The 23641-nt window shown below is 30.0% G+C and overlaps 5 protein-coding genes across 14 annotated transcripts in view; 1 reads left to right on the top strand and 4 right to left on the bottom strand.

The window, feature by feature from the left end:
* Positions 1-1611, bottom strand: part of Ythdf (YTH domain-containing family protein) — a 6590-nt gene extending 4979 nt beyond the window's left edge. For both annotated transcript variants that reach the window (XR_012992760.1, XM_076316680.1), the window contains exons 1-2: positions 1165-1611; positions 1036-1063 (exon numbers count right to left, since the gene is read on the bottom strand). Coding sequence is in view for 1 of the 2 variants with exons in the window: in XM_076316680.1 (XP_076172795.1) it covers positions 1036-1063; positions 1165-1200 (64 nt within the window). In the remaining variant the exon portion in view is untranslated. The remainder of the gene's footprint in view (positions 1-1035; positions 1064-1164) is intronic.
* Positions 1612-5628: 4017 nt separating this feature from the next.
* On the bottom strand, positions 5629-9912 carry Upf3 (UPF3 regulator of nonsense mediated mRNA decay). Its single transcript, XM_076309846.1, has 6 exons — positions 9299-9912; positions 8563-8977; positions 8319-8470; positions 6504-7179; positions 6092-6387; positions 5629-6003 (listed from the first exon to the last, which is right to left on the bottom strand). The coding sequence occupies exons 1-6, from the start codon at positions 9419-9421 to the stop codon at positions 5791-5793; spliced, it is 1875 nt and encodes a 624-aa protein (XP_076165961.1). The 5' UTR covers positions 9422-9912; the 3' UTR covers positions 5629-5790.
* A 544-nt stretch (positions 9913-10456) lies between these two features.
* On the bottom strand, positions 10457-13270 carry Tmem43 (Transmembrane protein 43). Of its 6 annotated transcripts, none has more exons than XM_076309923.1 (6): positions 13148-13270; positions 11892-12074; positions 11588-11820; positions 11213-11513; positions 10945-11150; positions 10457-10861 (listed from the first exon to the last, which is right to left on the bottom strand). In XM_076309923.1, exons 2-6 carry the CDS (start codon positions 11997-11999, stop codon positions 10579-10581), a joined length of 1131 nt encoding a protein of 376 aa, XP_076166038.1. In that variant the 5' UTR covers positions 12000-12074; positions 13148-13270; the 3' UTR covers positions 10457-10578. The 6 variants fall into 6 exon arrangements, with proteins under 6 accessions (XP_076166038.1, XP_076166012.1, XP_076166003.1 ...); XM_076309897.1 differs by lacking the exon at positions 13148-13270 and adding an exon at positions 13042-13065; XM_076309888.1 differs by lacking the exon at positions 13148-13270 and adding an exon at positions 12294-12537.
* LOC143145968 (thiamine transporter 1) lies at positions 12771-17048 on the top strand. Of its 3 annotated transcripts, none has more exons than XM_076309877.1 (7): positions 12771-13365; positions 13634-13825; positions 14054-14438; positions 14754-15164; positions 15557-15749; positions 15853-15991; positions 16537-17048. In XM_076309877.1, exons 2-7 carry the CDS (start codon positions 13703-13705, stop codon positions 16699-16701), a joined length of 1416 nt encoding a protein of 471 aa, XP_076165992.1. In that variant the 5' UTR covers positions 12771-13365; positions 13634-13702; the 3' UTR covers positions 16702-17048. The 3 variants fall into 3 exon arrangements, with proteins under 3 accessions (XP_076165992.1, XP_076165983.1, XP_076165974.1); XM_076309868.1 differs by having other exon boundaries at positions 12772-13365; positions 13611-13825; XM_076309859.1 differs by having other exon boundaries at positions 12773-13365; positions 13657-13825.
* On the bottom strand, positions 17032-18148 carry LOC143146009 (uncharacterized). 2 transcript variants are annotated; one of them, XM_076309956.1, is made up of 4 exons: positions 18055-18148; positions 17829-17977; positions 17307-17486; positions 17032-17197 (listed from the first exon to the last, which is right to left on the bottom strand). In XM_076309956.1, exons 1-4 carry the CDS (start codon positions 18071-18073, stop codon positions 17135-17137), a joined length of 411 nt encoding a protein of 136 aa, XP_076166071.1. In that variant the 5' UTR covers positions 18074-18148; the 3' UTR covers positions 17032-17134. The 2 variants fall into 2 exon arrangements, with proteins under 2 accessions (XP_076166071.1, XP_076166061.1); XM_076309946.1 differs by having other exon boundaries at positions 17307-17588.
* Positions 18149-23641: the final 5493 nt, after the last annotated feature.

The raw sequence follows: 23641 nt of genomic DNA on the forward strand, positions 1-23641 counted from the left end.
AACATTATTAAATTATCTATACTATATACAAAATATAAACTTAATTTCAATACATTAATAAAATCATATTTATATAAATTATCCGAATTACATTGTACAATAGTGTTAATACAAAAATAATTAGAAAGTTATTTTTTGTACAAATAGAAATGATAGAATTCTTAATTTTTTAAAAATGATTAATATAAGCAATAATATGTATCACATAATTTAAACAAATAATATGCATCACAATGTAATATATTAAGTATTCTAAAATGTCTTCAAATTGTATAAAACACATGCAAAATAATTTTCTTTAGATAAGATAAATCTAGTGGTTGATTTATACTTAATGATAGAATTGAAACTGGTGTTAAAATAACAGACAAAATTTCAAATAATTCAAGTTAATATTCTGTCTTGTAAAATTTTAACTGTTAATTGTACAAATATATTAATTACAACACAAAGTACAATATATTCTTTAAACTTATATGCCCTGCAAGTGTGCACACATTCTTAGTTTCATAAATTGGTAATTGTATATGAAAAACTTGCTAATTTCACACATCTGTAAAATTAAATATATTATACTGTCATCAATTTATTTGTTTATTAATAAAGATTTCTTAGAATGTTTAATAGTAATTATAAAGTATGAGAAAAGAAAGCAATTTGAAATTTATTGTAAAAAATGCACAATCAGTTAATAATTTTATTTCTAACTCAAAATACCCGAAATGTAATAAAGCATGTCGATAGGTTAATGAACTACGTATGTGTATATGTGTGTGCATACAGCATCCGTCAAGAATATACATAACAATTATTCGAGTTATTTGCAAAACTATACTCGTTAACTTACGATGATATTAATGTACATCGATCGAAATTATTCATAGTAAGTACTGATTCGAAATAGTACTACCTCAGCCGATAAAGAATATACGTAAATGTACAGCGATTTTTATAACGAAAATTTTATACAATCTTATAAATAAAATTATAAAAAAATACGTAAAAAAAAGTTGCACGGAGGTACGAAGTACTCACCTTGATTGTTGGTTTGTCCTTTCATCCGCTGCATTCCGTTGCATGGAAAAATATACAAAATTTAGAATGGCTGTCTTCAGTGAAAGGTATCTGCAGAATAGCGGTGTGGTAGCAAGTCAACACACTGACCTGATTTGAAACAGCACCTGCCAATCCAGTTGACATAACCTGTCACACACTCTGTCTGCCCTTCACAGACGCCAAATAGACGCCTGTGCCTTAATAAAATAAAGTTTTCAAATGCAATACCACGATTACATATAACAGCGTTATACCACTCGAATACGCGAACACTTCTTCCAAGGAGAAGTCTTTAACTTCAAATCCGCAAACCCTGAGACCTCCGTGTATTTTCTCGCAATGTCTTACCGCGAGAGAGTCTCAGGAAATCTTTCCTGTTACACTTCGAGATTGATAAATTCGCACAAAATTCTCAACTCCGAATAATAACTACGTGACGTACACTGACCTCTCGTATGTATTAACAGATTGTCTAACTTTTACAACGATAAGGTCCCTATATGATAAATTCGTCAAAAACACAATCTTTCCAATGATTTAGTAAAATCAATGCACAAGGCAAATTAATGAACTTTGTTGCATGATATTTTACTGCGTAGTTTTAAAAACTATATGTCAATCTTCCTTATCGATGAACAATACTATAAAAATTTTATGCTATTAATCTCTAGTTTCTTACTATCTCTCGGCTAAAGCCAAAGAATCCATGTTGAGTATGGTCATGTTCAATAGATGTAGTTACAGAGGCTCATAGAGGCTATCTATTTGTATCTGCTCATCTTTATTTCGAACAAACGATAATATATGTAGTATTATATTGAACCAAATACACTTCATCTAGCGAAACGAGAAACTCAAGTAAACAAAACCATGTGACTACGCAGAAATCTCATTCGACCGTTGTGTGCTAATCAGTAGTGTATTGTAAGTTAACGCATAATGGGTTGAAAGATGAAAAAATTTGACAAACAGTTAAACCACTGATAATAGGTCTTTCACTAAAAATTTTTTGTAAATGTTAGAGCCTTCAAAAGGAAATTTACTATCATACATAAATATTAACTTGTATAAATTCTATTGCAATCGTATCCATTTGGAATACATCACGGTTCTGACACAGTCACGTGGTTTTGTTTATCCGAATGTCGTCTTACTGAAAGAAATATAGTTGCCGAGTTTAAGTGGAATAAAATAAGGTTAGGTTACTATATGGTTAGAATTTAAGATATTAGCCAATTAGAGTTTGAAGCAACTTTTGACATGTGGAGTGTTCCAAAATAATCACGCTGTGTGCTCCAAAATAATTATAATTAATACTGAGAAATATGAGAGTAAGAAAAGAAGTTAAAATGGACTAAGATACAAGAAGTATAGGAAAATCCCTATTCAAAAAAATTCTATCGTTCGTTCAACTCATATAAAACTTCATATAAACAAAATCGCGTGATACATGTCACTCCAAAAGAATCTTATTGGCCTGCTGTGTCCTGATCAGGAATGTATTCGTAAATGCGACTCACAGATCGAAACAAGAAAAGATATAATAGTTAAAAATATGGCAGTTTTCATAAAAAAGTTGTTGCAAATATTAAAGCCTTTAAAAGAAACTAGTAATATTCGCCGTATTTCTAAATAATTTTGGGTTAAACATAAAAAATGTAATTCTTCATGACTATCTCTTTTTATAAATGTTTCTGAGTCGAATAGAACCTTCAACTTATCAGTCATAAAACCTCTTATTCAAATAAGAAATGATGTAGCTTCGACCAATACAACATTTAAAGATAGGGACATGTAACATTTATCGCAAAGAAAATGAATTTAATAAATGCAAAAAGTGGAGTAAGAGAATCCGGTTTCTGAAAGAAAATGTTGAAAAGATGTGAAAACTGGACGATATTATACAAATATATATGTATCTGATTCTGTACGTTTCTTAAATGAAAACAGTTGTTCATTAGAATTATCATATGATTACATACGTGATTACTTGTTTTAAAAATAGTTTATTTATATATTGGTATTTCATGTTTTAGGACATTTTAAGATATCGTTAATTTTGCCAAATCTATGAAGTCGAACGGTTTCAATGAATTTTTATCTCAAAGCACGATTGTTATTAATATTTACGCATGCTCCGAATATTTATGTTACTATAGATATTTATTTATGCAATTTAAATCATTAATTTACTTACAGAAGTTAATTGCCGTGTTTCTTAAATATGTAAAGTTTTAAAACATAAAAGTAATAATTGTTTACGAGAAACATAAATTTAACATTTGTTTTATTCTGATAAAGAACATAATACGCGTAGAAGTTACAATTTTCCGTCTTACTTCCGTTTCCCTTGTGTGATCCTAAATTATAAGTCGAAGAAAAAAATATGAAAATTGGAAATGTTCGATTATTGAGATGAGAAAATAAAACTCAAACATAAAGATTCGTTTAAAACCATTTAACCGTTTAGTAATCGTATTAACAATCAAAACAAAATTCTTTTTTTAATGGCAAAAACATGATCAAGGGGTCTTAAAACATGCTTTATTATAAACAATAATTTCATTGAAATTTTGCTTTATTGCAATACTTTCCTACGTTACATAAATCGTAAGCAATGTTCTGTCTCCAATCGTAAACTACGATCGATCAGTCAAGCCGCCTGCCCACAATTCGGACTTCAAATTTCTCGAGAACATAAGAGAAGGAAGACCCATAACTCCCTTTCTTAGAATAGACGAGCTCACGGATACGCAGCTCTTGCATCGGTATGTGTAGTGATGGAAGAATTTTCACGATTCGATGTGCAGTCTTTATGCACGATTTGACTATCAATGGACATATGTAACCAATATTTTACAATGTTATATATTTAACATATTTTATACATAAAAATATGCAGAGTAAAATTGCAGAGCATCAATCGGCACTCTGCTAATTGGCGAGAATGGGGGAAGGTGCCTCAGTTTGAAGTTTGACATCTTTTATTTTAAATCAAAGGAATACCTGACCGTTATTCTCAATTTTAATTGATTAATTCAAAGAATTACTAAAATCCCGATTATAGACCAAACTAACGTTGCTTCGGTTTGCATGAATTAAGCAACATTATTTTTTATTTGATAGCGATTTGACGAAAGTTCAAGCCGTTCTATTGTATTTCGGCTATATATTGATTTGCCGCGCATGAATCACATAGAAACGTTCCAAGCGAAGGAATAGGATAAATTGATCCATTTTCATCCCATATAGTAAGAATTATTGGAATCAGAGTATGTGCATATTTTCCATTTAATGGAACTTACCAAACTTCTTTTAATTTGACTGGAAATACGGTCACTTTTCATGTACATACATATATTTTTGAATATGTAACATTTCAAATATTAATACAAATACACCCTCTGCACGAGGACACATTTAGCGCCACGCAGCGCGATCGCGCTGTTCACGTAATGTGCTGAAATGTGCCGCGATGTTTGCTCACGATTGTCAATTCGGAACGCGCTCGGTTCCGAATGTAGTTCGTCATGATTATAGAATGTTATCACGTAAACAAAACGTAAAACGCGAGTACTTCGCGCACTTTTGAGTATACAGTATAACGTTTCTGACATAACTGAAGAAACTTTTATGCATAAAAAATTGACTAACGATAGCGTCGATCGGTATTTCTCGCAGACAAATGAATGAAGCGCTATCGCGCTGTATGGTACAATTCAACACAGATTTTTAAGAACCCCTGGCACTAAACGGTTAAGCAGCCTTTGTTCAAAACCATAAATGTTCTGACATCGGCATTTTGTGTACTAAACTTTTAATATGATCCATCTTTCTAATACAGATGAATCACTGTTACCTATTTACAACCTTTAATGGTTAATGTTAAATTTAAATAGAAAAATTTATTTTATGACGTTTTTTTATAAAACTTAATACAAAAATACAATAACCTTTGGTTATGTACAATGTATGATAGAGAAATATTTATTTCAATGAAAATTATAAACACCTAGTGTAACATTTAATATAATAATTATAATATACACATATTTAACTTCAATATATTTATACTATTGTAAATTATAACACTGATATTAGTATGTAAAAATATTGAGAATTATACTTTATACGAAGTTTTGCATTAAAAACTTAACAGTTAATTTTCGTATTAATAATAAGAATCAATTTCAATAACTTTGTACATTAATAATTCAGAATTATTCCAATAAGTTGTTAGTATTCAATTTCCAACGTTTCTTTGTACATTAATTGTTGCGACTAGTTATTAAACATTACATATTGAAATTAAAAACAATGTATTAAAAAAAATATTATTATTAGAAAGTTTTTTTTTTTATAAAAGATTTATACAAAAACTATTGTTATTGAATAAACAAAAAATTGTTGTACAAGATAATAATTTGATATTTGAATTGCACGATAATTAATGTAACAGATTGAACAAAAACAGAATATATGATTATATTAAATTATTTAATATCCTTTTTTTTGAGTTAAAAATATTTATATGTGAGTTTGTATAACTTGTGAATGCACGAACTTTTTAAGTATTAAGTAGGACACTGTATTTTATTATGCATTTGTGTACAATAGATACACTGTATGATACTGCATGTTGTGAGAAAGACTAGTGTAAAAATCTTGTATGTTAACATAGGCTTAACACATATATCACTAATATTTTATAGGGTTTGCAAAATTTAGTATCTGTTATACCAAATCACGACTAACGCTACGTTTAAACGTCATAGAACGTACTTCTGTTCCAGGCTTTCCTGATTTACAAAGATTGGATGTATTAGGATTTGGAGTTGGACTTTGTGAAAGAGATGCTCGTTCGTCATTACTAGATCTTTCTCGTTCCAATCTTTGTTTACTGAATTTTCCCATTCCAGGACGATAAATCTCCATAGCAGGTCGATCCTGTTGATATTTCATGAAAAATAATGTTTTAACAGTTTTATTAATCGAGTAGATTATTATTAATATTGCAATAAAAATAAATGTGTACCTTATTTCTAATCCTGCGTTCTAATCGTGGATCTTTTTTATCTTTTCCTTTATCTTCATTTTCAGCCTTTTGTAGATTATTTTGATCTCCACCATCTAAAGACTTGTGTCGTCTTAAACAATTTCCATCTCCTGTACCACCATCACCACCACTTTCAAGTGAACTACGTCTCTTTGTGACCTTTGAATCTTTCTTCTCTTCAGAATCATTGCTCTGATTACCTTCTTTGTTGATATGTTCATTAGATTTTGACTTTTCGGCACCTTTATTACTTTCATCAGTTGTCATTAGAATGTCTGTAAATATTTTAACATTAATATTTTAAAAGTGATTTTATTTTCATGACTACTCATGGACTTAAATCAACAAATAATTTCTTTCATTAATATTTTTTAAAATACAAAGTTCTCACCTAATTGTTTCTGTTTTTTTGTTTGTTCCAGATCTTGTACAGATTTTTCTACCAACATTATTTTCTCATTAGTTATTTCCTCTCTCTCCTTACATATGCTAATTTCTGTATCCTCATTATCTCTGATGGATTCCTCTTTTTCCTTAATAGTGTCATACAAATCAACTTGCAATTCCTTCCTCTGGGAATCCTCTTCTTCGTTTTTTGATTTTGTACTACTTTCAGTGTCAATATTGAACTCTACATTTTGTTTTTTTGTTTCTGCAAGTCTTTTTTTCTCTTGCCGCATTTTTTCATAACTTTTACCCCGTTTTTCCTCAATCTTTCGTTCTCTAAAATCTTTAATATCCTCCTTAAAATCACATTTTCTGTCATCTTTTACATCATTTCTTCTATCGTCTTTTATACTATCTCTCTCATCGCGTCTTCCATATACTTTTTTATCATCGTGGCGTCTTTGATGTTTTATTTCTCTGTCTTTATTCCTATCTTCAAGTCTTTCTCTATATCCTTTTGTTATTGGTTTAGCATCACGATCTCGGGATATTTTTTCACGTAATTTATCTTCCTTTTTAATACGATTTTTTATATCTTTTGATGATAGTTTATCTTTTTCCTCTTTATTTTCTTTATTATCTTTACACATTTCTTTATCAAGTTCTGGATTTTTTAATACCTATAACAAAATGAAATTTTTATTTTAAGCGATAACTTATTACTAATCTTAATGATAAATTTTAATAAAACTTATCACAGTGAATTGTATAATAAATTACAATAAAGCAACACAGAATTTTCACTTTTTTTTCTAAAAACAATTTCTCTTACAAAATTTTATGTATACAAACTAGGCAATAATAAAGTGATTGTATCTTAATAAATGCATACAATATTAAACAGAAAAAATATATAGTATTCAACTAAATCGCATAAATAATAAATATTCTTTTCCTCCCATAACTTTTCAACATACAGTAAATAGATAACATAAATTTCCCTGCTAATCATTTGCAGTTTTTATTTCATGAATTTTTACGATATGCTGGCAGTCCTTTCTCACAAATGGTTTTAAAAGGATAAAGTTTCTGATAATCAAACACAGTGGTGCAACTTCTTGATTTTGACACTTCTGTTGGTATTTGTACTTTCCAACTTTTGTGTAAATTACTAAATTGAGATTTTGATAACGCAGAGAAATAATTTTTATTATTAATATACTGAGACATGTATTTAGAATTATTATAAATATAATTATTTTTAATATTGTTCCAATGATCATAATTATTTTTTCTGCAATTAGTGTCTTTTTCCTTGTAATTTTTTTCATAAAAGTAAAATAATTTTGGATGTTTATTACTATAATGCCAATGTTCATTGACATGAGGCCCACTTCTAACACAGTTTATGTATACTTCTGTATTTTCATTTCTATAAGACTGTTGTTGCATGTTCAATGAATTATTTTTCATTGGTGTTGTGTTTAGAGTTCCACTACTGGAGACTTCTTCTTTACATTTATAAGATATACTTAGATTTTCAGTAGGATGAACAAGAAATACATCTTCTGACTTGATAGTTGAGGAAGTAGAAAGGAAGGAATACTTGGTCTGGTTATCTTCAATGTTACATGTGGACTGCAGGGTGAAAACATTAGTATCAGCAAATACAGTAGAGAATAATACTTAAAAGGTAAGGTTAAAATGTTCATTATACATACTTTATCATAATTTTTATTCTATACTGTATTTGTCATATTTAGAGCTAGGTTAAAGTGTATTTGAACTAATCAAGTACAAGTAAAAGATGTAGTATCACCTTAGATATAATGGGATCTTCTTTTGTCCGTCTCCTTTCTAAATCTCTTCGCCGTCTTTCTTCACGTTTTTCATCCCTAAGACGCTGTTTTTCCTGCTTACGTTGTTTCAAATATTCCAAAAGCGGTGTTGTTGTAACTTTTTTTGGTGTATCTATATCAATAATATACAAAATATACACGTGTACTTATCAAACAGAAAGTTCTAATACAAACATCACATTTGCATTTCAAAAAATGACTTACTGTCAGGTGGTTGATACGAGTATTCTGTTTTTGGCTGTGCTACGTTAGACTCTGCTTCTTGATTTTTAAGACTTTCTAAGAAACTTATGTAGTATGAGTCTGATTCTATAGTACTACACTTTAAATCCTTCTTTTTCCCTATTCTTTTTTTTGGTAACCTTTGAAAAGGTGCAAATTCTACTACTGCTGGGTATTCTGTGCCTTTAGAATCAACAAATACATAATTATCAAATTTCTCCCTGAACATAAAAATGTCCTGTTGCTCAAGGAAATTAATATAAGCACGAGAAAAGGCAAATTGTCCCATTGACATGTCCGCTTTCACAAAATAAAGATAGTCATGTTCTGGTAAAGGGGAAACTTGCTCTAAGAACTGATCTTGAGTCATAGTTGGAGGGAGTCTCCGTATTACTACCTAAAGACATTTTATTTTTCTCATTATTAGTTTAAGATAAATTAAAATGATAAATTAAAATTCAAGATAAATAAATAATATTTCATAACCACTATTGAATCTCTCTTAATTTATCATTTTAATATAAATCAAATATTTTTTATTTTTTATTCAAAAAACAAAATGAATTTGATGTATAAGATCAAAACTTTTTTTTAGTTTTGATGGTAATGTTATGTTTAATGTCATACATCATGTACATTACATACATTAATTAGAAAATATTTTACATAAATAGTAAATAATTCATGACATTTTCATCGCCACTTTAATCGATAATACCTTTGTCATAGGCCGGCATTTTTCTTTTTTATTATCTTTAGCTTTTCCGACATCTGGAGAACTAGTTTGTGCCTCATTTTGTGCGGCTGTCTCAGATAGTAGTGTTTCTTCAGTCATTGTCATCTACATTTATTTAATTTCTTGACAATTGAGACTTATTTAATGCCAATTCGATTCACTCTGATCGAAAATAATAATTGGGGCATGCAATTTTCTTCGAGTCATCAAAATAAACGTTTCCGTTTACAAAGTTTTCGCGGCCATCTTGATTCACTCAATCATAAAAAATATTATTGAATGGAAAGTGGAGTGACGCTCTAGGGTATTTGACTAGGCTAGGAGATTTTCTCTAAAGTCTGGCAATGTGTTATAGTGCTATCTGGTGGAACTAAAGGAAGCACAAATTATATTAGACGCACTTCGTATTGATTTTCCGTTCCTACAGTTAGTGATAAAACTAACATGATGAGATATAGAATAGATGATTTATTTTAGAGGAGATGATGTCACACGTTCTAAAATACTAACCATAAAATATTAATGATTTTGAAGCGACCTCTTCATTCAAGAACACATTTTGCGAACTGTATCCAACCACTGAAGTCGGTAAAAAATAGTAAAGAATAGAAAATTAATTTTTCCTTGTATATGATTTATGGATATTGTACAATAAGTTGTATTCATACTCACAGATGGACTTGCAATATTTTAAGACCATGGAATTAATTAATATTTAAAAAATTCTAGTTATTCGCTCAGCTTACCAAAATAATAATTCTCAGACTTACGTTTTTAAATAAAAGATCACTCTAAAACTATTGATATTTTACGTAGTCGGTATTTCTATTTCTTAAAGTCTATACAATATCTTATCTGCGATTCTAATAACTATTAAGATAACAATAAACAAAAAATAAGAAGATAATTTCATTGCGTGCCTTACATAACCTCCATAAGAATGGAAATGTACTGTCTAATGAGACATTTGATTCTAGGGAATAAAACAAAAAAATATGAAATTGATTATCTTATATTATAAAACTTCAAATGTGATGGCAACAATTTTCATAGACATGTATTTATGAATGAAAAAAAATGATTGAAAAGTTTATAGAAAATTCAGCCAAAACACATTTGAAAAAAATATTTAACTTTACAAAAAGTTTGATTGTTTATTATGATTAATATAATAAATAACATATCGTTTTTAATGATTTGTACTTTTTGTAAGACTTGTTACAATTAATACATAAAGTAAAATGTACTTTCTTAATTAAAATTTATAGTCTTCTATAACTATCACGTTGTTGTGATTGAGAGCCTGATGTTAATGTTGAATAGATGAATGGTAAGATTGATGCCAGTGCTAGACAAAGACCTATTACTGGTCGATACCATACCCAAGCAAAACCGATCACCAATAAACTAATAGACATAGATACTGACATTGTTAATGATTCAATTGCAATAATTCCACATAAGAATGTTGAATTTAAAATTACAGTTCTTAATATATTTGCCAAGCATGTAGCTGCCAAAAATAAGACTAACCAGCCAAGGCCTCTGAAATAATTAGCAATATTTTGATAACAAATTTACAAACATTAAAAGATATTGTAAATGTTTTTTCATAAGAGAAACATTACCTAATACTCCATGTACGCCAGTAATTATGTACATGTTCTAAATGAAACATTTGGTCTACCGACACTTTGTGCTTTCTTTGAAGTAAAATCTCTTCACCATGTGATGTAATATATGGAACAATAACCCCTTTTTGCAACATACCAACTATCGAATAAATTTCTCCCGCTTTTCCTGCATAGGAGAATTGTATGCGTATGTCTCCTACCTATCGACAAATATAGCGATTTTTTAATGTTTTCTAAACATTCAGTAATACTAAAATTATACCTGAGGATTCCATAAATCAGAACTGTGATAGTATAAACCAGAATGCATCTTGATATCTTTACGCTCTGGTCTTTCATCGCTGGTAACTTCTATAAACTCGTTAAATTTCTTTTTTAATTCATTCCCAATGGTAAACACTCCAATCATAGCTTCATCTGCAATCTGTATTTGACTTTTAATAGGCATTTCTTTTGGATTCTGATGACCAGTTCGAATATAAAAATTATCAGAATCAATGAGTTTGTCCTTCCACTCTGTTGTATAATAATAATGTTTGTCTTCCTCTGTTACTCCACCGAAGCTAACATGCAAAAATTGCTATAATTAATACAGTCGAAATGGTAAATTGGGTTTTTAGTTAGTTTTGTAAATTACCTTCTTTCTTCTTCTATCTCAACCCACTGGTACATTTGAACTCTTCGTTTCAGTTTTATACTCGATACAATTACCCCATAGTCTGGCTCTGTTAACGGTTCTGATATTTTCAAGGGACCTGATAAATATATTAATCGTCCTTCATACTCAGGTAATAACTTTATTGAATTTGGAAGCACAGCTACATTACGCAAAGCTTCATCTAAAGAATGTGCTACTTTCACTGCTCTTCCCTGTAATATTGTAAATATAGTCTGGTAGTACAAATCTATTTATTTAATAAGAGACAGAAGCACTTACAAACCTCATTCCAAAATAAAAGACACATGCCAGTTGCAAACATAATGAGTCCAATGATAGCTGTAAGCCATGATTCTCTAAATTGCTCAGAGACTGTCATTGGAATATTCATAGGGGCAGGCTGTCTTCCATTAGCTAGATTCTGATGAATCGGCTCAGCATTTACCCTTTGAGGTTGACCATTTTGCTAAAAATGTCATTTTCTACTTAAATCGTGCTTAACTGTTCTTAACGATTGGTTATGTACAACAAATATAGCTATATAAGAAATAATACATACAAGTATATAACTTATATTTGACAAAATATTACATAATATGCACTATATTAATTAAAATTAAAGTTTAAAACGCATTCAAAGATAAGCAAATATTTACGCGGTGCGACATGTGATTTTCATGCTTACATTTGCGCGATACATTTTAATTGATCACATTATACAACGTGACAACGCTTAACTTATCCACTGAAACTAGTATTGGCTAAAATAACATTTTGAATACAATTTTAGACCAGTATTGGTTCAATATGCATACATTTCGATCGCATTTTATTCACGAACGTCTACGTTCAAAATTAAACTATGAATATTGTCCAATCAATTTTACGCATTGTATATACAGTGCCGTACAAAAGTGTAGACATAGTTCAGTTATTGATATAAAACTGGTTGTAATTATGAAAAAGTGAGAACATACTTTTTATTTTTATGGTAACATTATTTTATTACCTAAAAAATCAAAATATAAGAAGTGATCATTGTTTATGGACACGTTAGTACATATATATTTATATGAAAATAGTATTATGTCAGTTACAACTGCACAAAGTACTACTATATCTCAATAAACAAAATACATTTCTTTGTATTCTTGTCCGTATTAAAATAATACTTATACATAAAGGAATTCACAATACTTTTAAAGATATTAATTACCATAGTAACGTAAGTAATAAAATAAAAAAGTGAATAACATATCAAAAAACGAATGCAAAGAAAGAATGGTAAAACCAACTTTATCGAAGATTGCAGTACAGTTGAAAGAAGAATGTGACAAAGTAGTTTATTTCTTAACAAAATGGAGAGTTATTAAAAATGTTAGTTTCAATCCGAAAGTAGCGAAAAATATGTTGAGTAAAATCTCAGCACTGACATATTTCATGGCATGCAATTACATCCACTTTGGTTTATTGTAATTTTAATGATGCTGTAAATCACATGATGGCGTTTATTGGAACTTTATAAATTTATATTCACACCACTTTAATTAGACAAGAATTTCCCTCTTCTTATTCTTTCACCATATGGTACGATTGTTGCGCCCTCGTCGTCTATCCTCGAATTTGAACTTCATGTGTTGTGCTAGTAGTGCTCTGCAGCCACTCGGCATGAGAAAGACATGAACCGGTGTAATTGATTATATAATAAAATTTTCCAATTTAAATTATAAACAAGATTTTCGCATTCAACAATGACAGTGAGTTCAAAATATTTTGTATACTCATTTGTTAAATTTGATTTATAATTGCAATGTTGTTAAAATTTGCTTAAATTCGAAATAAATAAAATAAACAATTGTTTTTATCTATTGTATTTTGTTACCAATAATAAAATTCATTTGAAAAAATATTAGTGTAAAATTATAAAAGTAATTATTTCTTTCAACTAAATAATACTATTTATGTCATTTGTTTCAAAAAATAAATAAATATTACGTGATAGGAATATTTAAAGAATATTGATAGAATAAAATCCGTAAACAATCTAGAAAGAAAGGGAGAGGTACCTACAAGTACACATGACAAGTTGTTAACATGAGATGGATAAAAATTTCATGTATTTTGTGTATATTTGGTTGTTTCAAAGAGTTCAGACCGTCAGAATCTTTTGTGACTGATTATTTAACAGGGCCATGGAAAAATTTTACAGATATTCAAGTAAGTACATGTTTCATTACAGGTAGTGTTTATATATTGTGATTGATAAATTTGTTCACTTTAATTAATAACATTTCTTTGATGATCCAACAAGTTTTGTATTTGAGTTTGTCTCATGTTTTCATTGAGTTATTGCACATGATATGAATATATTTTTATTTTTATAAATCCAAATATAATATATATAAGTTTGATAATGAATTTTACAAAGATATTATTATATTTTAGGTAAACAAAGAAATTTTTCCAGTTTCTACATATTCTTATTTGGCAACTTTAATCATTGTATTTTTAATAACTGACTTTTTACGATACAAGCCTATTATTATTTTGTGTGGCTTCTCTGGAGCTATTACTTTTTTGTTACTTACATTTGGACAAGATGTTCTAACTATGCAAATTGTGGAATTCTTTTATGGCTTATTTTTTTCTACAGAAGTAGCATATTATACATATATTTATGCTAAAGTTGACAAAAAACATTATCAAGAAGTAACTAGTCATACAAAAGCAGCAGCTCTTATTGGACGTTGTATGGCTGGTATTATTGCACAGTTAACAACTTCCATTAATCTGTTGAATTATCACCAACTAAATTATATTACAATAGCAGGTACTTATCATGATATATCAACAAATTTTTATATAGTGAGAATAGCAACTTTTATGTTAATACAAGCTATTAAATAATACATATATTGTTTTTATAATAATTAGTATATTTCTAAATGGTAAAAGATAATTTTTTTATTTAAATTACTACATCTTAAACATTTATTAGCTTTCAAAATAACAAAATTGTAAAATGTTATGTTTAACTTATTTTTAAATTGTTATATTTCAATAATATATGTTTACTCAATGTAGAAGATATATAAATTATAATCAGACTTGCAGTTATTTGCATAAAATAAACTTTATTTTTCAGCTATTGTAATTGCATTAATCTGGGCATTCTTTTTACCTTCGGTTGACCAGTCCATTTATTTTCATAGAAAAAATGAAAATCACACTTCGATAACAAATAATGTATTAATAGCATCGCAACAAGATAATTTAAGTGAGGTATCACATATATCTCAACAACATGTTAAACGTACTCCTATGCAAACAAATCTTCCAATAGTGCAAAAAGTAAGACAAGCTTATATGCTATTATGGAAAGATTTTTTACTAGCATATTCAAATAGTCATGTTGTAAAATGGTCAATGTGGTGGTCTTTTTCAACTTGTGGATACTTGCAAATTATTAGTTATATACAATTACTTTGGCAAACTGCAGTATCCTCTGGAGATAATATCTACAATGGAGCTGTAGATTCTCTTTATACAATTATAGGTGAGCAAACATTTTATGTACTTCATATTTGTTTTAAATATAATTTAATTTTGTAACTTTAGCTGCCAACTTTTACATGTATGACGTAAATAATTAATTACTATCTTGAATAGTTAATGCTTCGTTTATATGATGATATCAATGACAGATAACTAATGTACAGCTTTAAATGATAATAGTATAACTCAATGGTAATTAGTTAGATGCTTCCTTATCTAAAACTTATAGCTCTCTAAATCATATATATTTATGATAGGAACATAAGATTTTATTTAATATAATACTCTAAATTTCATTTTCCTAAGTCACTTTAAACAATTTAATTATTAATATAATACTTTGATTATGTAATTATATTTGATCAATTTTGTAATTCTAATTTCTATTATTAGGTACAATTACTGTCTTTTGTATCGGAAAAATACCATTGAATTGGTCCTTCATAGGAGATATAATAGTATCATTCATGTCCCTTGTGGAAGGTATTTTGTTAATGATCTCTTCATACAGTTACAATATTTGGTTGCTATATGCTGCTTATATAGTGTTTGGAATTATTTATCATACAATGGTTACTGTTGCAAGGTATATATAATTTTGAACTCAATTGTTTATTAAAGAAATTATTTCTTTCCATTACAAAATAATTCCATGATCTGTTACACAACATTATACGTATCATTTGTAGCTTTGAAGTTGCAAAGTGTATATCAAAAGACAGTTATGGTTTAATATTTGGTATAAATACCTTTTTTGCACTCTTACTACAGAGTATATTAACAGCTATAGTAGTGAATGGAAGCTTAGGATTAGATCTGAGATCTCAGGTAAGATTAAAACCTGAAATTCAGTTTAAGAATTATACATAAATATAGAAAATATTTTCAAAATTATACAAACTTAACTGGCTAAAAATGTTTCTAAAGAAAATAAAATAATCATAACAAGCATACTTAAAAGTTATTTTGGTAGTATTTCATATCAGGGATATAGAATTTCTATTGTCCCTTCCATTTATGATCCTACTTTAATTTGAAATAGTTTCTTTTGTAACGATTTCCTAATAACATTTTGGTGATGATAATCTTTCTTCCATTTACATATAATATTTGAATTTCAGAACAATTTTGTTACTAATGTTTAGCTAGCAGAAAGATCACTCCTAAAAGATCACTCACTAGAACCTTAATTGTATACTTTAGATTCAAATGTTGAACAATACCATGCTTTGTATATTTTGATTTTAAGTTTTTGAAAATTTAGATAGAGGTTTAGTTCATTTAAAGTTTATCGATTATATGAAAGGACTTGAATAAAACCAGTTAGGTTTGTATTTGTAATTTTAAATTCTGTATTCTGCATCTTTTTCTAGTATTTCATCTACGGTGGTTATTTCATTGTGATAGCAATATTGTACACAATAATAGGTATATTTAATATTGTAAAACATTCTAAAAAATGTACAGAGTGTAAAATATGGATAAAAAATGAGGATATTACAACAGATGTACAACACGAAGATGCAGAGAAATTGTAGAAATTACAAAGCTCCGGTTGAAACTGCAGTCTTTTAAAAATTTAATTAAATAATAGCCACAAAATTATCATTGACTGTATCAATTAATGATGTGTATACTAAAAAAATAATACTTCAAAAATTTGTAATGTTTTTCAAATACTTAAAAATTTCATTTTTAAGAAGCTGTTAGTTAATTATATCATTAAAAGCTATTGTTACAAATGAACTGTATAATACGGAAAAGGTGTAATATATGTAAATGATATGATGTACATAAATCATGTGATTTTTGTAAAATGTAGAAAAGATTGACAAAATGTTATTTTTCTTATTGTTATACAAGGAAAATATATTGAATTTTTATTGTGTTATCAACAGTGATTTTTTTAAAGAAACAGTATTATTTCAAATATTCCTTTTCCAGCACTTAATTATCTTTATATGTATTATTTTATCTTTTTTCTGTGGTAGTTAAAAATAATTTTATTTTATCTAAAGCAGGTTCTCTACATTTCTAGAAATGTAAAAGAGATTTAAATTAGATAATACAAATTTATTTTCCTGAAAATAATTTATTCCCGCAATTATTATTATCTTTCTTAATCATTTAAAACATCGCTTACGGACGAAAATGTTTGAAATAGACACCTTCCCAACTCACGACGAGGATTCGCATTCTTATCGAAGTGTTTGAACAACTTCCACCAAACTACACAATCTTGTATACTCTGCTTAAATTCTTGGTTCATATTATCCATTGTATCATTTCGTATTATGGATACAACAGATTTCATCGATTCGTCCTTGATTATTTTCGAAAACATACAAGGATAATTGTCACAATCGTTAATATTGGTATGCAATTTGTCAAGCAACGTAGTGTCTTTTAAACAAATTTGTAATACCTGTATAAGTGATTATTATAATGATAACTTATATTGTAAATAGAAAAATTTTAATTACGTAAATTTACAATAACATTTTGAATAAGGTTAAAATTACAAATGTTTTTGTTTAAATGAGATATGTTTAACATATTATGTACATTACTTTGTTAAAATATAATGAAAATATATTAGTATGTATACTGTACATATTTTAATACATTTTGAATTAATAGAGCAGTAATAAAATTTTTTAATTACCATATTTGGCGGCACCAATATAGGATATGTTTCGAAGAGATTTATATCTAATTTATCAGAATCTGTGTTCGTTTCGATGTTCTCTACATCGAGCATACTTGATATTTTAGAAACTCCATCATTGTCTATTGATAATATTAATGGTATGCCTATGTCAACATTACACAGGGCTTTTGATAAATTATTTGATAATGTTAAAATATATGAAACAATAAAATCATTATACCTAGTAGCAACAACATCATTATTAAATTATTTTGAGTATAAGAATATATATGTACGGATTATACTAATTGATTGCTGTCAAAACTTTATCTACCAAATTGCATAATTCAAGTCACGAGTAAACTAAATATAATAAAAGACATTCTCAAAAACATTGATCTCATTTACTAACAGTAAGATCGATGCAATAGAAATCAATATACTTAATTGAACATATCTAAATCGAGTAAAATACTCGAAATCTTCTGTTCTCGAGATTAATTTTTACAGGTAACCAATTTTAGAAACTCTTTACAAAATATAGACTAAATACAATTCATCTTATTCATTGGATAAAAGCGAGGCAAATTATTCTTTTTTTATTTCCCAACATAGTTACACAGTATTTTTAAAAAGAAGTCGCAGTGTTAAACATTCTTTTATGCTAAAAATATTGTGTTTCTAGATATTGAACACTTTGAAGTTTAATGTAATAAATAAATACGTAAATAATGTGAAATTATAGTTTACAATAACAGGCACTTGATGACGTCAATAATCAATTTTGACTTTTTGTTTTTAAGACGCATTAAAATTAACAAAATTAATTGTCCGGTGATGGTCAACAATCAGACCATAAATCATGCCAGACATTTCTACTTCTTGCGGGATGTAGGTTCGTCTCTCTACGTGACAGAAATCGTGTCTCCGTAAATTTACGTGCAATTGGAAGTGTAGCGTTTAGTGACCTTGAGCAGTCAATATTTTCCGATTCGAGCATATTCAACGTTGCGTTGCGCGCGCATCACACGTAACCAAACACGATGCAGCGTTTCGAACGATGCAGAGATACACGAATGCATAGAACGGAACAAAGGCTTGTTGTGCAGTATGTACAATAGTTTGAAGATTATCAAGAGTTGCGTGAGATTGCGTTATATTAATTTTTGAATCGCATCGAGGACAATAGATTCACAAGCCTTCGCGACTTCTCGCGATAAGCACGAGCCGATTTCTATAAGACGGGACAACTCCTCTCGATCCTCAATTATAGGGTATTCTTCTAAATCGACACGTGGCTTCATCGCCATTGCTAACTGTAATCGAGCGAGTTCTGTTTCTTCCTCGGAATTCAATCTCTCTGGAAAATCAAAGTTTCGCGATAAATCGGATAATTTCTTCTATATCTTTCAATAACGTGTAAACTCTGCACGGTTATTATTACAAAACGACCGATGTAATTATCGTCATTACCGGTTCGACAATGCAGAGAAAAAAGAAGAAAAAAAAAAAGAACCATTCGTACGAAACACAGTCAGCACTTTGAAAACGATTATCAGACGAACGCGTAAATGAGATTCCGAAATCAATATTTCTTTTTCAATCGAATGCCACATTATTTACTCGAATTTGAACGTTGAATATCAGGAAGAAGTTTCATAACGAAAAGTTGCGCGTCTGTCGTTGAAAATTTTAAATACCGACGGTGCAATATTTATCGAACCAATTGCAATATTAATCGTTACTTTTGTTCTCGAGTTCCGTAATTTTGTTCATTAGCGATCGACGAATGGCTTTCATCTTCTTCGCCGCTTGCCTGGCTTTCTTCAACTCTTCGTCCCGTTCGTTTTCTTTTCTCTTCTTCGAATGATTTCGAGCAGTTTTCGAGCCGCGTGGATTCTTCCTCGAACGTCGTTTCCTTCGAATTTTTGCCTTTAATCGAAAATTACGATCGATAAGTATTCGATCCACTTGATCAAGATTCGTTTCTGTTCGTATTCATCCGTTCTTATCGATTGGCTCACGTGTACGTTCAGACGCATGCGAATTAGTCTTTTATCTTGAAAGTGTTTGTATCTTTGCCAGAGTTTACCGCAAATTTCAGCGCCGCGAAGCAGCTTCAATTTCAAGGTTTGATTGGATAAATTGTGAAACGAAGAGACGATTTTTCCTATATTAAAATCGTCCGGTCCTCCACCCTGGTAACAAAAAAATTGATATCGTTCGAGCGAGATGTTCCATCCCGTGGAATACGAAACAGGAGAATTTTCATTTTTTTACCTTATAATTATGATATTATTTTAACGAAACTGCTAAGAGGTTACCATTAAAACTGATACCAAACACGACAATATTTAGATAATTTTAAAATGAGAAAATTGTACTGTCGGATCAGATATTGATCGGAATTGTTCACGTTCTTGATAGTGGTTAATCGAAATCAAGCAGGTGTCTCTACCTGTGACGGTGTCTGAGAGGTTTTTACACGTTTGATGTCTGTCATCCACTTGTCAGCTGACTGTCGAGGGTAAATCGATCGGACAAAACCTGGTGGTTGTCTATTATCTCGGTACGAGGAACAAGTTCGCGATACGTTAATTGTTATTGAGCAGGTATCGAGAAAAGGTACATTTTTCACGTTTCTCTGATCGTGATGTTAATAAAATGCGAAAAAAATCCGAGAGATACAGAAGTTTGCAAAAATGGCAAACGATTCGTATCGTGAACTTTAGGATAATCTGATATCCCAAACAAATTAGGGTTCGCAGCGGTCGTACACCCATAATTAAAATTATGTCTACAGATTGTAAATTTTTCAAAAGTTTTCTCGAAATTAAGTAGGTAACGGTATATTCAATCGTTTGTATCGAAACAAATTGCCTCCTTCTGAAATCTCAGTCGAGGTGAGAAAATGTTAAGAACTATCAGACGTTAAGAATTATCTTTATTAGATAACCAAAATATTGGGGCTCTCTAGCGTAATTATTTCAACGTTCGTGGTAAAACGCGCAAAACGATAAAAAAGGAAAACAATCTGAACAGCTCGATTGAAACAGATATAATTTTTAAATCAAGTAATTTCTGTATTTTATTATTTGACGCGTTGTACGGTGACTCGTGTTACACGAAAACAGTGGTCGTAGTATCTTCGTCGCGTTATAGGAACTCGCGTTGCACGAGAGTCTACCGTACTAGTTATTTGCCTTTACCAATTCAATGAACGCGCAATCCCAATCTGTCCCGTCGTGATTGCATTGCATGGTCGCCTTTTGTATTTCTCCGGAAATCTCGGTGTGTCTCATGCAGTACGCGAGCACCCAGCTTCGAGGTAGGTCGATCACTGGCAAGATTCGCCATACTTTGGCCGTGATCTCCTCCAACATTTTCGGCGACCTTTTATTGCTGGGAAAATCCATGGACGACAGTTTCGTTTCCCAAAGATGTTTTTCGTTGGTCAAATTCCCATGGTGCTGAAGTTACGACAGGAAATCACGATTATGTAATACCTTTGGTACGTTTGCTCGACGATTGAACTTCTCACGAGCCAAACCGACCAACTCCTTCACGATCGACACTAGAGAAGATTTAAATCGCAACTATTGTTCCATTGGGTTGTTCGGAAAGTTATTTCGTTTTTTTGATGGTTTTAGAGTCTATAAACATTTTATTAAATTATATATTCTCCATTTTGAAAAACGAAATGACTTTTCGAACAATCCGATGTAATCGAATAATTCAGAAGGATTGGAGACGATCGATTTGGTTTCTGAGTGGTTCGAGTTGGCGTAGACGATTGTTCACTTGTGACTTTTTCGTATGTTTGCCGGATTTGGGCCTTTTGGACAAACTGGGAACGAACGTTATCGTACAAACAAAGATACATCCGACGTTTATTAAGTTCTTCATAATCGGGCGATAGAATTTCCGTGATGTGCTCTGCTCTGTGCGTGCAGTCACGTGATACGTAGTACGGTGCCTAAACAAGATATTGACAAAACGTTTAACGCGTTGCCTATAAATGGTCCTTTGTTAACGCTTGAGTACGCGTAGATGGACTTAGAGAGGATTCCTGACCTATGCATTTCTACATTATTTCTAGATTATTCTATTCTCTTCGATTATTCGTGTGTGAATTATTACATTACGTTGGAAATTAGGAAAATAAAAAATGTAAATATTGTACGTAGGTCATTGTATTATAATTATTCCATGTTGCGTAAACTATATATAATTTGAAGAAGTACGTAAATAATGCATTGTTCAAAATACAATTGTTGAACAACGCGTTAGAAAAATAAATTTTTATTCTGTAATTATTTGTGAATTTTCCGTTTGTTTTACACTTATATTTATCATAAGTGTACCGGTACCATTTAGTGTTTTCGTTATACTTGTTCCATCGGTGAATTATAAATTTGTTCAATTCGAACGCGATCGAATTTAACGAAATTTGGGAACCGTTGTTTCACGCAAAGTAATATAAATTTTCAAAATTATTACGTCTAGTCGTACCTGGTATTATTCAGCTTTACGACTAAATGTTTGTTCGTACAAGAAGTGTAACTTTCCAGTAACTCGAGGAATGAATTATTATCTTGTAAAATTACGAACCGTCTCGTTCTGCGGTTAGGTTACAGATTTTATCGGAATGAAAGATGCAAACCTATTTGACGCTCGTAGATCTTGAAGTTAGCAATCGATTATTCATCCGACAAGACACTAGTTCCAGAGATTGAAATTATCGTAATGACAAGTTATTATTCTAAGTAAAATCGACACAATGGTCAGGTCCGGATTAGGTTTTAAAATAATGCTTCCATCGAGTAATACGCGTAATCTCGACCCATTGTTAGGTTCGACAATGAAACGTACACGATTAATGATGTCGGTTGACCATCGAGGAAATTTTTTTTTAAGACACGTACACGCAAACCATCGACGGTGGTCAGATTTCAAGAAAATAAGGAATATGGAATTTCACGATTTTTTAATATCGTTTGACGATATCAAATTATTGCCCAAGGGGTTTCGAGGAAATTTGTTTACCGGTTACGTGCAGTTTAGACCGATTTGCACGCACATCTTAAAACCGTGAGCGTGGTCACGTATCTACGCGAAAGGATTAATTCAATTCTTGAGATATCGTTGATTGAATGGAATTTAATCGCTTCTCGGAACGAACAGATTCGACATATTCATTTTTAACATACGTTCATCACTGTTTCGATTTGTCTCGATTTTCTCCTTGCTAATGGAACATCATTAACTAATTCTTAAAGCTGTCTTGAATCATGGACGTCAATTTTTGTCTATTTCTCCTTTACGTTCGAACAATATTAATTAATTTTCTATACAGCAGGAAACAACGCTAGAAGTTCGTATTCGTTTTTTATCGAGCATCAAAATTTTGACTGGAAAAATTTTGGCTCATAATGAAATAATATCGAATTGGACGAAACGTATTCCCGGAATTTTAAAAGGAATTCAAAGTAATATCGTTGAAAGTATTCTTTATTTAGTAAACATCACCTGTCGAAAAAAAGACGAGATTATTTTTTTTAATTTTATTTCAAATCGCGCGCTCCTTTTTCAGGTATTAACAACTATGCTGCTTTTCGTCCAACCACGATATTTGAAATGTTTGAAATACAAGAGAGATAAAGAAACGAGCGGGTGTATTTTACATTGAATTATATTTTAAATATCACGATGGATATTTAAATATATAAAATACAGCTTCTTTCCTCAATCGAATGAAAATTTCTCGATGAAGGTCCCCCTTTTGCAAAATTATGAGTTGTTTATCGATGTTTTACGAGCTCGTTGAT

This window comes from Ptiloglossa arizonensis, chromosome 1 (assembly GCF_051014685.1).
Source record: "Ptiloglossa arizonensis isolate GNS036 chromosome 1, iyPtiAriz1_principal, whole genome shotgun sequence".
Taxonomy (NCBI): Eukaryota; Metazoa; Arthropoda; class Insecta; order Hymenoptera; family Colletidae; genus Ptiloglossa; species Ptiloglossa arizonensis.

Coding starts and splice junctions, on each gene's coding strand:
- Upf3 (XM_076309846.1), bottom strand. CDS start 9,421: ATGACAATGACTGAAGAAACACTACTATCTGAGACAGCCGCACAAAAT. Junction 8,471..8,562: donor CTCGTATCAACCACCTGACA/GTAAGTCATTTT, acceptor TTATTGATATAG/ATACACCAAAAAAAGTTACA. Junction 6,388..6,503: donor AAAAAAACAGAAACAATTAG/GTGAGAACTTTG, acceptor AAATATTTACAG/ACATTCTAATGACAACTGAT.
- Tmem43 (XM_076309888.1), bottom strand. Junction 11,821..11,891: donor GTCTTTTATTTTGGAATGAG/GTTTGTAAGTGC, acceptor ACAATATTACAG/GGAAGAGCAGTGAAAGTAGC. Junction 11,151..11,212: donor CTGATTTATGGAATCCTCAG/GTATAATTTTAG, acceptor ATTTGTCGATAG/GTAGGAGACATACGCATACA.
- LOC143145968 (XM_076309877.1), top strand. CDS start 13,703: ATGAGATGGATAAAAATTTCATGTATTTTGTGTATATTTGGTTGTTTC. Junction 13,826..14,053: donor AAAATTTTACAGATATTCAA/GTAAGTACATGT, acceptor ATTATATTTTAG/GTAAACAAAGAAATTTTTCC. Junction 15,750..15,852: donor ACAATGGTTACTGTTGCAAG/GTATATATAATT, acceptor TATCATTTGTAG/CTTTGAAGTTGCAAAGTGTA.
- LOC143146009 (XM_076309946.1), bottom strand. Junction 17,589..17,828: donor TATTGGTGCCGCCAAATATG/GTAATTAAAAAA, acceptor TCACTTATACAG/GTATTACAAATTTGTTTAAA. Junction 17,198..17,306: donor TATTTCAAACATTTTCGTCC/GTAAGCGATGTT, acceptor TTACATTTCTAG/AAATGTAGAGAACCTGCTTT.